Genomic DNA, 13,296 nt, shown 5'->3' with positions numbered 1-13,296 from the left:
AAAATCGAGCCGAGGAAACGAAGAGAGAGAGAGAGAGAAAGAGAGAGGGAGAAACCGAGGGTTGCGAGAAAGGGAAGAGGAAGAGAAAATGGGACGAGGGGGGAGAAGGGAGAGAAGAGATGCACCGCGTGCGAATTCCCTCCTCGTGGGTTCCTGCGCGCAGCGTTGATGTCTAAACCCCCTCCTGGGAAGAGGGGTACAGCATATATACCCCTTTTCCCGCCCACCCGTTAGATGCTGCGACGAGCACGCTGCACTTCCCCTCTTCGCGTCGCATTTCCCCCTTGGTCCCTCTTCCTTCCCCCTCGTTGGGTTCCTTCGTCTCTCTTTCTCCCTCTCGCTCTTCCAATGCACAAAGTTGCAACCTGCGAGCTATCTCTCTCGCTCCCGTTCATCTTTCTCTCCCTCCCCCACCATTGCAGCTTCCCACTCCGGCTTTCTTGTCTCCCTACCAAGCCGCCGAGCCACCCACCAGCTACCAGCCTCTGTGCCACTCTGGAGTACCCTCTGTGCATCACCCTTGGTTCTCTCTCTCTCTTCCTCTCTTGCCATCCGTGTCTCTCCTTCTCTTTTTCTCGCTCCCACGTGTCACGCTGCCGGCGATCGGCGCGCCAAAGTGCGGCGACAGGCGTCGCAAATTCGCTCCTCGCGACTTCGGCTCCACTCGGACGGTTCCGGTGCACCGGCCGGAGGATCAGAGGAATTCGCCAGTACACCAGTACGCGCCGCGCTGCCTTGCCGGCAAGTTGTATATGTAGTGACGTAGGTTTTCCTTTCCTCATCTTCGTCGTAATACAGTCTAGAGTGCCCGTCGTCGAGTGCCCGTCTCTCGAGGTCGCGAATCGCGCACGTTCGCGAGACTCTCTTTCGTCGAGCGAATTAAAAAAAAAAAAATAAATAAAAAAAAATAAAAAAAAATAAAAAAAAACAAAAAAAAACGCGACCATTGTCAACGTGAACTAAACGACGCACTTCCGGAGGATTCGCGGGATACGAGGAGAAAGGAGCGACAGCTCGCGACGTAGGGTATCGATGAGAGATACCGAGGAGAGAACGATCATCTTTCAGGAGCAACGAGGGCATCGAAGGTCGTCGTCGCGAGCATCATCGCGAACTCCGGGGAAAATCCCGTCGTCGTCAGCCGGACGACACGAGGAGCGCACGAATCATCACGCCCGCGACGAGCAGCGATCACCGTCATCATCGGTGACGACGCAAAGGAGTAGACTCATCAGCGCACATCAGCTCGCGCGGCGGGCCAAGTTCCTATCAAAACATGGCCACGTGACCCCCGGACGGCACGGGTTGTAAACACAGAGTTTGACCACGTGGTCTGCTTCCTCTCTCGCCGCCACGTCGTCGTGCGCCTATCATCTCTCTCTTTCTCTCTCTCTCTTCACGTCGCGTCTCTCTCCTTCTCCACCCCCCTCGCCCGCTAACCGCCGTTATCACCGTCATCGTCGCCGTCGCCGCTCTTCTCCTTCTACGACCCTCTCGCTCGCGCGCGCTCTTTCGGCACGCAGAACATACCGCGGAATCCTCAGTTGGTTCATCGCCGCCGCTAGCCGCACGTGAGCGCACGTCATCGCGAACTCCGAAAGAGTTTCCGCGCCCTTTCATCGTGGCCGCGTTTCACCGTTTTCGCTCCGATCGGGTCCCTTCGGATGGTGATGATGTGTTGAGGAATCCCAAGTGAGCGAGAAGGAGAAACACGCAGTAGTGTCGCGGCGCATTAATTGGACTCCAACGAGTGGACCAGCGCCGCTTTTCGGCGAGGACGTGCGAAGGCCATCTTTTCGCTCTCGCATATATATACTATACACAACATACATACTTATATATATATATACATCTAGTGATAGTGCGAAACGCAATCTGGATCGTCCCCCCTCTCGCGCGAACGAGCTTTCTCGATTCTCCCGCCTTATCAGCGCAATCTCGATTATTTGGATCATCGCAGATTCAAAGTTTCCAACATGATGGATTCGGTGCCGGTCTCGGCCACGGGGTCGATGAACCCGTCGCAGCAGCAACAGCAGCAGCAACAGCAGCAGCAGGCGCAGAAGAAGGGGGTCTCCTTCGAGTTCTCGACCTCGCCTGATCTGGAGACCGGCTTCGAGCCGCAAACCAGAGCGCGGTCCAATACCTGGCCGCTTCCGCGACCGGAAGGGTACGTGGAGGGCAACGCGCCCGCGACGAAGGAGGGCGCGGAGGGTGGCACGCCGCCCCATCAGACCCAGCTCGCCCAGGGTGGTCTGCTGCCGGTGAAGAAGAACTCGTCGAGGAGGAACGCCTGGGGCAACCTAAGCTACGCCGACCTCATCACCCAGGCGATCACCAGCGCGCCGGATCAGCGGCTGACTCTGTCGCAGATCTACGAGTGGATGGTCCAGAATGTGTCCTACTTCAAGGACAAGGGCGACAACAATAGCAGCGCCGGCTGGAAGGTAAGTCGGATACCCTTTTGTACTTTGTATTCGCGAGTTTAGAACTCGTCTTCTCTAGTAGAAGGTAAATTTGACGATTGGTTGGCGAAGATTGAATTTGTCAAGCGACATTCAAGTGCCTTTTCCCTGAGAAGCATTTGAATCTTGGCTCTTTTCGAGATAATTCGTTAATAGAGCGATAGGCAAACGACCGGCAGTAAAAATGTTAAAATGCGTGTCGAGACACGTGTGTTAATGATCCTCTTTTCTAACTCAGACAGCTTATCTTAATGTTGTTCGGTGTCCTTGTATTTTTTTTTTTTTTTTTTTTTCGTCTTAACGTAAATGCGTAATAAAAATTTTTCTTTAAAACGATGATTCACCCAACGAAACGTGATAAAAGACAGAATAAAAGTCCACGCTTCCCTCGAAGGTGTCGGCTATTCAGATATTTCAATTTAATGCAAGAACCGCGCGATTTTTATCACTCGGGTAACCCGAGTTCGAGCTAAATGCGCGGGCATGAATGCGTACCGAAGTCGCTCGGAGAGTCACGTTTATAGTAGTATAAAGACTTCCTGTTCTGTTGTATGGAAACAATTGTGACACGCGACAGTGCGAAGGTTAGACCGCGAGAATTCATCCGGCAGGAATTTATGCGCATGTAACGATATTTTTGATGATTCACGTTGAGATATTACATTACAAATGGGACGTTTTTTTTTTTTTTCTTTTTAGAGAGGAACTTTAGTCTAGGGAAGAGAACGAGTATTTTACCATATTTAACGCACTCTTGTAAACTCGACACTTTTAATATATTTTTAATTATTCCGATCACCCAATTATTTTTTTATATAATTCTTATTAATTCTATATCGCGCACAAGTATATTATTAGAGATTTTTTGTTCGGAAGATGTTTCGAAATTTATTCTTTTGTAATTTCAATCTTTATCAGTGATGGAAATTTATATGACAGAAATTAATTTCGAGAGAGGGAACGATATGTTCTTGATTGATTTCAAATCTAATCTATTTTAATTTGAAAGCTCTAATCTAATTTATAAAGTTTAGTACAATTCTCAATTACAAGAGATGATACGTTGTCTTTTGACAAAAAAAATTTAGATTGTCTTTCGATTGTAAAAATACTACTCATAAATCCTTATTTTACATTTCTTTTTAATTAATGGAAACAGTGGATATCTCTCGAGTAACTTGAAACTACGCTTTATAATTGATAAGAAGAAGCTTATCTGAACGATAAAGAAAGGATAGCACATTCGACGTTTCTTTCAATAGGAATCGAATCTATTTATTATACGTAAATTACCTACACACTTTGTTAATTTTTAAACCATGACATTATATTATTGACATATTATGTAATCTTTCGAGGAAAACAAAGGTCACGCAGTTATCACACAGTACAAACAGAAACACATAACGAAAAGCAGAATTGATTATTATTCCACATACAACTAAAACGCGGAATTTCGATCAAGTTATATAGTCTTATACATAAATAATTAATTGATAATTAATAATAAAATAGCTCATATAAATGACAGTTGATCTGTTAATGAAATTAAACAAATGTAATGCGAATGTGAGAGTTCGAACAAAACGTTAGAATTGCGCGAAGCGAGTGTTTATGTTAAACTATTTAGCGTGGTGCACATAATTAAAACGTTAATAATGCATTATAGCGTTTACAATTATAAAGCATCAGCTTCTGGGTCGGCGGACTCGACGTTACGCGTTTATGTATGACGAGAGGTATCTCGTTTTCGTATTTCGTTACAACTACTGTTCAACTAATTAGCCATCAACATTTCAAGTAATTTAATCTTGAAAACTTGCAGTTTTGCGCGAGTGTGCAATAGTTAATAGTCTTCGGCGTAAATTATGTCGACGCGCGAGCCTACTTCGTTGCAATGACACTTTAAACTCAGCGAGAAAAAGAAAACAAATTTGTTTGAAACGAATATTTCTTCGGCATTTTTTTCCGTGCTTTTTTCTTTCTTCTTTTTTTTTACATCGTTTCTTAATCGTTTTTCATAATTTTTAATATTTTAACAGAGAGAGGGAGAGTTGCAATTATCGAAAAATTACATTTTTCTTGATTAAACAGTTAAAATAAAGGGTAAAAATTATAGAAATTACACAAAATGGTATTATTTTTGTTCTATAATTTTATAATATTTTTATATTAAATTTTATATTATAATATATATTTTTTAGAAAGATCGTTCACAATTCATGAAGAGATAGACACACACGCATATTTGCCGATTAATATTTTTTTGTTTAAATGAAATAGTAAAAGTTTTAATCACTCATAACGTTTATTAGCCATTAAATGATCATGAAATAGTGAAAAGCGTAATGAATCTTTTTATCACTCATTTTCGTGGATCGATACTACTAGTACAAGAATATTTCAAAGAAATAAATCAATATTTTTCTCTCTCTATCTCTATCTCTAAGAAATTTACATTATTTGAATTGAAGTTGTTTTGACATATATGTGAGACAAGTTATTGCAATTCTTATCCAAAGAGCTAATAGCTCCAAGTTTAAGGACCTCTCTCTCGTAATTCTCGCAGCACCTAAACGCACCAATTGACAAGTGTGTTTTCCATGTTTTCCTCGCCTCGCCGTTATTTAAATGAAATATTAGAAATATCGCCGGTGAATGGAGGGACAAGCGCTTCTTCCTCTGATAGCTCGTCGTCGTTCAATTATCGCGCGTCGAACCGAGAGGCGTCAAAACTCGCGGCAAGAATCCGCGCTAAAAATCTACGGGCAGCAAGGGGGGTCGGCGGATCTGCGAAACTTGCGGATGCAAGTCGCGAAGGAGCGACGACGGCTGCAGCTGCGGCGGCATACAGTCACGTGGCGCAGCGAAGACTCGAGGAACAGAGAAAGAGAGAGATATCCGTATCTCTTCTTTTGTGCGTTTCCCGCGCGCGCACCGGGAATGCATACCGACGCAAAATGCAACGCGGGGAGTTTAAGGCCCGTTTGCACCGTTCGTTGGCGCATCGTCGTCGCCCATTGTCGCCGCTGCTGCGGCCATCATCATCATCGACGTCACGCCGGGTCGAAGTACACGCATAAATCGATGCCGCCGGACGGACAATCGTTGTCGCTCGTTTAGCTCTCTCTCTCTCTCTCTCTCTGTCTGTCACAGACGACATTACGACGCGAATTATTTATGCACGATGCTTGTGTGACGCGAAAATGCCCGACGAAAGTTCAGGGATACGTTCAGCGTTCCGAGAATCGGATGGAGAAGGAAGAGATATTTTCCTTGTACAAGAGAATTCATACGGATATCCCTTTTGCTGCCTCGTCGGTCATCAGCAATGAGAAAATCGCAAAGAATCGTCCCTATTATGACTGATCGCAAGTCCTCTCTTCCCCTTACAGCACACATATTCGAAAGACATTCAGAGAACATCCAGTAAACATCATCTGGATGTCCTCTGAATATATGTGTCTTGTTAGAGCTTTGGATATAATCGGATAAAATTTATCACGAACGCGCGCGCAAGAGACGTCATTAACCAATATGAATGTCATGAGTATGTAAAATTTATTCATGAAGCGCGTCCTATCCCCCTTTTACATCAAGGCCCTTCTGCGCACTTGTCCATACATATATGTGCACTTATCACGTGCGCGCTATTAATTACGTTGCTAAGAAGTTATATAGTTACCTTATGGTAACATTGTTGCAACTCGAGTAACGCGTCGCGAGCACAATAATTGGTGCTCTCTCCGGCATGCAATCTCCTCTCCGCTCGTCGAGAAATTTTTTTATTAGGCCGCCTGAGCGATAAGTGTTGCGCATTCTTTTCAGCGATATGCGCTTCGTCTCGGCGCGGTGTGAATTCAACTTTACGCGTGAATCGGTCGGACCTTCGTGTCAAGAGAGATGGGGAGACGGTCGACGACTTGCTTAGGTGCGAGACATATCTTACATATAGGGCGCGAACGCGGATATACGCTTCTCCTTCAGCCTTAATAAGCTTCCGCGAAGCTTCCGCGAGACAGTTGACACGTAATGACACTTAACAAATTACCGCTGGATCTACACGACGAAAGTATCTCGCGTAATAAGAGAGGGACCGAAAGAAGAAGCCATCGCGCCGTAGGATCTATAGAGCAGCCTAATTCTCCCATTTACTTCGTCCCTGCGTCCCTCTTGCCTTTTATAGTGTCAGCGAAGGTTTGGAATTCTAGCGCAACGCGCTAGAGAGAGGAGAGGTGTCGAGGAGCCAAAAAGGTCACTCATCCGTCTGGTTTTGAGACCAACGCTGGCGCCTGTTATTACAAAGCTCTCTCCTCTTCTCCCCCCTTCCCTTTTCTCCGTCCCTTTCCCTCGACGCTGATCGCCGGTATCCTTCCATGACGATTAGAGGCGGCCTGCTCTAACGAACGACAGCGAGCTCGACTGAGAATGCTCCAATCTCCGTCTTCTTCGCGATATCTCCACGTCGTTACGGCACGATAGATACTGGTACACTATCGGTCAGTGAAATCGGAACGTCACGGAGAATCCTGGATTCTCTCTTAGATCGTTATCGCCGAATTATCTCCGGCTTCTTAAGGAAAGAAGAGAGAGAGAGAGTGATGAAAGGAGATCAACCGGCGTGTCGCGCAAAAGCTTCGACTTTATCTTTCAATATTCTCTGATAATTAAAATTGCCACGGTCATCAATCTCAGGTTTGGACCTTAGGAATGATTTGTCAGAGCAATGGTATTTCTATATCACGCGTTCTATAAAATTATAAGATTAAAACATATAAAATATTATTTTTTCCCAACGACGTGACTAAATTATGATTTTTCTCAATAATTTTGTAAAAAATTTATAGCCATTTCACATATAGAGAGGCTAACTAATTGTAAGAACTATTAATTTTCGTCGCGTGTCATAATGAGAAGAAATGTAATCGGATTGATATTTTAAAGAGGAGACTAATTATGTGGCAATTGCTGCGTCCGGAAAAATTATAAATGCACCTGGATAGCTTCATGGTGTTCTGATTTCTCTGAACAGTGCCTTGCATGACAGTATCTCACGCGAAGTTACCTTGTAACTCTGACGTCGTTGTTTCGCGATTAGCGCGATAAGCACTGTCGACATGAAACGGTGATATATTGTGCGAATATAAAATAGAGAGGCGATTGCAATCTTCAAATAAAGTAGGAATCTGCCTGACAGAAAGCAGATGGAAATTTACTCGTCAGAAAGAAAGAAGATTCTATGCCAGTAAGTCGAGAAGTGCTCAAAGTCTTTAGTAGAGAATTCTTGCAAGCACACATACGTATATTTCGTAAGATACACGTAAATTTGTACATTTATATATATAGTTGCTGTATTAACAAATCGGAGATAGTTTCGCAAGGAACTGATAAATGTGATGAAATATATCAAAGATAATTAATCGTAAGCGATAATAAAAACTGGCGCCGTAAAGTAGATACGATATCGAGCTACGGTTTCTAATTTCTACTGTTCTCTACGATTTGATTTGATAATTATTATTGACCGGTCCCAATACAGGATTGAGATATATTAAATCGAGGTATAAAGACAGTAATCGACCATATAAACTTTTAACGAGACATCATCGACTTAATGAAAAGCAGTCGCCGCTTCCTAATAATATTTCCGTCGGACCCCGGCTCGAAGGATTGATTGCGAATCATTCTACGGAACGGAGCACATATTAGAAAGAGCACTTTGTGTATTATCTGGTACATGATAATTAAAAAAACTCGCAAAGAGTAAAATATACTCCCGCATTAAATAGCGCTCATAAAAAATTAAATGGCGATAATTATTTAATTATCCAGGTCATTAAAGTAACTAAATTATCAGGCTAAAATTAGAAATAAGAATTGAAAAAAATAATTATTATAAAAATAAAAATAAAACGTGATATGATAGATAAGAGAGAAAGAGATAAATATCCTGTATATAAAATATTCATTGAAGAATTATCTTTTACGCTTGTCAAATAAATAATATTCAAAATAATAATAATACCATAAAATAATAATAATTCGAAATAATATTAAAATTATTGCACATTATAATTATTATTAAAAGAAGTTTGCTTCAAAATAAGAACAATTTGTTAAATGAATCTCTGTAACGTGCGAATCTCGGATAAATAAATGTTGAATAAAATTCCGCATTGCAAAATACTTAGCATGATTCGAGATGCGTGTATCGCCTCATATCCTCGCCGCGTGAACAAATTAGTGGAAGCGTAAATCATGCAAAATCGCAAGCGCGCACAAAGTGCCATAATCGACGGAGCGAAAAATTCACTCGCAGCTCCGAGTTTTTTCCATGGAAAAGCGCGCGTTTTATCACGCAGTCATTAAGCGAGGGTTAACGGCGCAATTAGCGTAAATCGCAGCCAGACCGCCCAACGCGTTTCGAAAATTACTCGCGTTATATGTATAGAGTTTCTAATCTTACCGGAGGGTCCAAATTTATACGAACATAAATTATGTTATTCCAAAATTTTCGCGAAATCGAACTCTTCGCTTAGCAAAATCGATTGTCATTTTTAAAACATCTTAATTTGTGGATTTTTAAATTTTATGGAAACGAGATACATTATTTAGAAATTGAAAAATTATTATAATTATTAATTATTTGTAATTTAATTTTTTATCATATTTATTACATTTATTAAAATAGTAATAATAAATAAATATATTTTCTTGTCATTTACATTTCTGAAGCTAATATATCTTTCGTTCTCCATTTCTTCGCTCTTGAAATAAAATAAAAAAATCGGAAATGAAATCTTTTTTCGGATCCATTTATGAGGGTCATTTTCCTAGTATTCTCGAGTACACTCTCGATACTCAGCTCCAAAATTCCTTTCCTCTATACGCGATGTGTATTTCGAGTTATAGATGCGCTCGGTTGAGTTTAAAGGAGGCTTCCCGCGTTATTTTTGCACGACCGGCGTCGTTGGCGCATCTCTCTTTAGCCGATCATTCTCTCTTCCAGTTACTCTTTCCTCGATTCTCTCGTCCCTTTTCCTTTCTCTCTCTTTGTTTTTTTTTTTTTTTTTTTTTCGTTTCGGCCTCCGTGTGCGATCTTGCGACGCTACCATGTTGCCAATATTGTCATCCCGAGATCATCTGCTCCCCCGCCCACTTTCGGGCCCGGTGCGATCGGGACCGGTAAAAGTTTCCTTCGGAATTTCTACATTCGTCAATTTCTCGTTTCGGTGTTCAATACGCATTAAATCCTTCTTGCCATATTCGATTTTAAAAAAAATTTTTAGAAGAGTTTTTTTTATAAATATTATAATATATAAATTTTGTTTTTACTATTCAAATTTAAAATCCAAGTATAAAATCTCATGTGACTATAATTTAATTATATAAAAATATAGCCCCAATATAGAAATTTCTCTTATTATTTAATCGAATATTATTTATTTCGAAATAATTAGAGAATCGTATATATTGGAGAAAGTTCGGGAAATTTTTCTCTCTCTTCCTCTCTTGAAATGTCAGAAATGCAGCTAGGGAGATAATATAAAGAAATGTATATAATAAAGTAAAAAAATATATTTCTCTCGCACAGATGCAATTTTATTGTATTTAATTTTTTTATAATCTGTTAAGATTCAAGTTCAAAACGATCTTTACCGTCGATTTTGGATAACGAATAGGATTTGCACTATATTTTGTACATCTAAGACTCCGGATTGTCCGAGAAAAATGATTTATAGAACTCTTGGAGATTTTTTTGATATCGCGTTTATATCGACATACTTGTAACTGAGAGAAAACGCGATCTGTGACGTATCCTGCAGACTTCGCCGTATCGAAAGTATATCCGTCTTTTTCTTTGAAAATGTAGCCGTCAGTCTCGGGATTCCATGGTCAACACTCTATTCACCTTGCCTCGAGCAAGGCTGCGATTCCCTCGCCGGTAAATTGCGACAGAATCATGCCGGCTGCGCTTTACAACCGCGCTTCTCGATTCCGTTCCTCTTCTCTGTACTCGGCGCGCGACATCGCACAGAATCCGCCTTTCTCCCGGTAAAATTTCTCGCCCGGAGCGATTTTCTCGAGAACTCTCCGAGAGCGTTTCGTTCGTGCGCAAGACGGCTCTTCTGTGCGGTGGAATCTGAATCCCACCGATCGAGTCGGTTCGAGCCGTCGAGCTACGAATTTTCTGTGAGAAAGAGTGATCGATAAATTGTGACGGATTCATATTCGATCATAAATTTGCCAAGTCTCTCGGCAAAAGAGAGCCTTTTTTCTGGCCTAATTTTATTATATTATATATATTTTTATTATATATATTATATTATATATTTGGGAATTTGAGACAAGCCTTTTAGATGGCGGAGGAATAAAACGTTAGTCGATTTATTTTTTTGACATTTCTTTTGACATTTCTTTCGACTCTCTTTTTGACATTTTCAATATAAAATGTGCTTGTAAATAAATCTCTATTTAAAGTTACGTACTCGTGAAATTAAATATAGAACTGTCTTTCATTATTTTTTGACACTTTTCATAATTCCTAATTTTTTCTTTTCGAAAGCTATTGGTACCTTAACATTTTTATCGAGAAGAAATTAAATCCAAATTATTGGAAGGGGGGGGGGGAACTGTTTTAAGTATATAAAAAATATATAATTTCCGCCGAAATTATAATTTGTTTTCGTCGCCGGTGACGATATTTAAATGTCAAATAAGGTTGCTAGAACCGACGATGATGTACCGCTGTATTCTTGAACAAGGACAATTCCGCGTCAAAATTAAATGAGAACCGAATCCGTGTCCTCGACATTTCGTTGTCCTGGATAAATCGTCCTGCGTGATCGAAGCGAATATATATTTCTCACGCTGCGCTATTCCGCGAGCTTCCTCTCGCACGCTCTTTTTTCCTCGCGCGGAGAGGAGGAGAGTCGCGTGTTGCATGCGCTCGCGCGATGACGTAACAATGCCGCGCGCGCATATATAATGCACAACCGCGCTCCTCACGTCACGTAACGTACCCTTGACTCTCCTAATGAGTATCGCACATTCGTTACGTATGTTGCGCTTCATGGAACGGATATACGAGTTGCGGCCACCATCGCGAATTAGCGCGAACGCGGCAAGTAATATCCGACGTGCGGCTCGTATACGATTCAATGCCACGGTGAAGATCGTCTTGTCGCAATGTATAAATATTTTCGATTATACTTATCGTAAGACTGGATTATAAAATTAGAGCACCGTCCTATTGCTATTTTTTTTTTTTCAGAATTGAGATAACATTTATCACGAATTGTTGAAAGATAGATTAAGGAAAGACGTAGAAGGATTTTTTTCTTCTGTGTAATTATATTAGACTTTTAATAATTGTAGAAGAGTGATGGGAAGAGAGATGTTGCGGTTTGCAACATAATTAGCATGTTTCCTCATACGTACATGTACGTGAAAAAATCACGCACTGATCGCTTTATAACCATCTCATTATACGCAGTTTTATTTAATCTCCCCATCTTATTTCCGGTAGCGTTCTCACGTGAGACGTGCATTTGCACCGCTGACGAGACTTGATTATTATACTAAATAGCTGCCATCCATATTTCTGAAACGCGACCAAGTTTATACGGACGTTTTGCGTTCTAATAACATCATCGAGTCATAGTTATATCGCTCTGTTATAGCAGCAGCAGCAGAGTAATTATAATCTTTAGTGTGAGGAATCCCCCGGAGATCAGGCATATAGGTCACCTCATCATGGCTGATCCCGAAAGGGTCACGACATCGAACTTCAGATAATCGTAACGAATAAAGATCCCCCGACCAATGAGATTCTCGATGCGAGAGCTCTGAAGAAACATGCGACGGTTTTATAAAGTGTGTCAATGATATATTATACATATACATTCGAATGCGCTATTGAATCGAGTCGAATCGAATCAGTCTGCAACAGTCTGTTTTTTGAACATCTTTATATATCTTTATTTCAGCATTTCGCCGATAATTATAAAGTGTATATTTCGTTAGCATTCAAAAACACACATGTAACTTTCGAACGAGAACGAGCATTGATATAAAAAAATTACATAAGACGTGTATTTCTCGCGTTCTCTTGTCAGCTGTCACGAAAAAGACGATGATAATCTTTTTATAGTGTTTCTACAATCGATAGTATAGGAGATTATATGTGCCGATCAAGATTGCAATTATGCAGAATAATGTGATTCGTAGAAGGATATTTAATTGTGTAGATTATATTCTTTATACACGCAAAGCTATTTTCAATCAAAGATTATTGATACGATAATATAAATGCCTATATTTAAAAGAGAAAAGAAAGAGATTTAATATGCACAAAATAAATTAATATCCCTCGGCTAAGTATCGAGCAAAGCAAATGAACAGTGAGTTACGCAATAACAGTTGAAGTTTTAATGATGATATTTCTTTTAAAGTTTATTATCTTATAAAGTTTATTAAAAAGCGCGGAGACTTTCCTTATCTCATATTTTCTTTTAAATTTGATATAGTTAGATGTGTAATTTTAAGAAACAACGTAATTTGTTTAAATATGAATACATAAGATAAAAACGTTAATTATATAATAATTAGATAATCGTATATCTCGTATATATGTCACGTACGAAAGAGGAAAAATCTTTTCTCTCTTTTTTCTTCCCCATTTAAAAAAAATTTTATATTTTACAAAATATTTGCGAGAAAAAAAGTAGAGCTATCTATTTATATTTTATATAAAACCGAAGAATTTCAAAAGCCGCGCTCTCTACCAGATTCCGCTTCGTAAACCTTATTACATCCTAAGAGGGGATAT

The 13,296-nt window shown here is 40.6% G+C and overlaps 2 protein-coding genes across 2 annotated transcripts in view; one reads left to right on the top strand and one right to left on the bottom strand.

Annotated features, from left to right (window-relative positions):
• Positions 1 to 13,296, bottom strand: part of Gukh (NHS actin remodeling regulator GUK-holder) — a 199,329-nt gene that overhangs the window by 99,736 nt on the left and 86,297 nt on the right. The gene's annotated exons all lie outside the window — the stretch shown is intronic.
• Foxo (forkhead box, sub-group O) overlaps positions 673 to 13,296 on the top strand; it is a 120,384-nt gene continuing 107,760 nt past the window's right edge. Inside the window, exon 1 of the mRNA XM_083051090.1 lies at positions 673 to 2,447. Coding sequence (XP_082907216.1) covers positions 1,977 to 2,447 — 471 coding nt within the window. The 5' untranslated portion in view covers positions 673 to 1,976. The remainder of the gene's footprint in view (positions 2,448 to 13,296) is intronic.

The sequence above is a fragment of the Prenolepis imparis genome, unplaced genomic scaffold, assembly GCF_030444845.1.
Source record: "Prenolepis imparis isolate NDT839.2.m4 unplaced genomic scaffold, iyPreImpa1.0 SCAF_12, whole genome shotgun sequence".
Classification (NCBI taxonomy): domain Eukaryota; kingdom Metazoa; phylum Arthropoda; class Insecta; order Hymenoptera; family Formicidae; genus Prenolepis; species Prenolepis imparis.
This window is presented reverse-complemented; position numbering and strand designations above follow the sequence as displayed.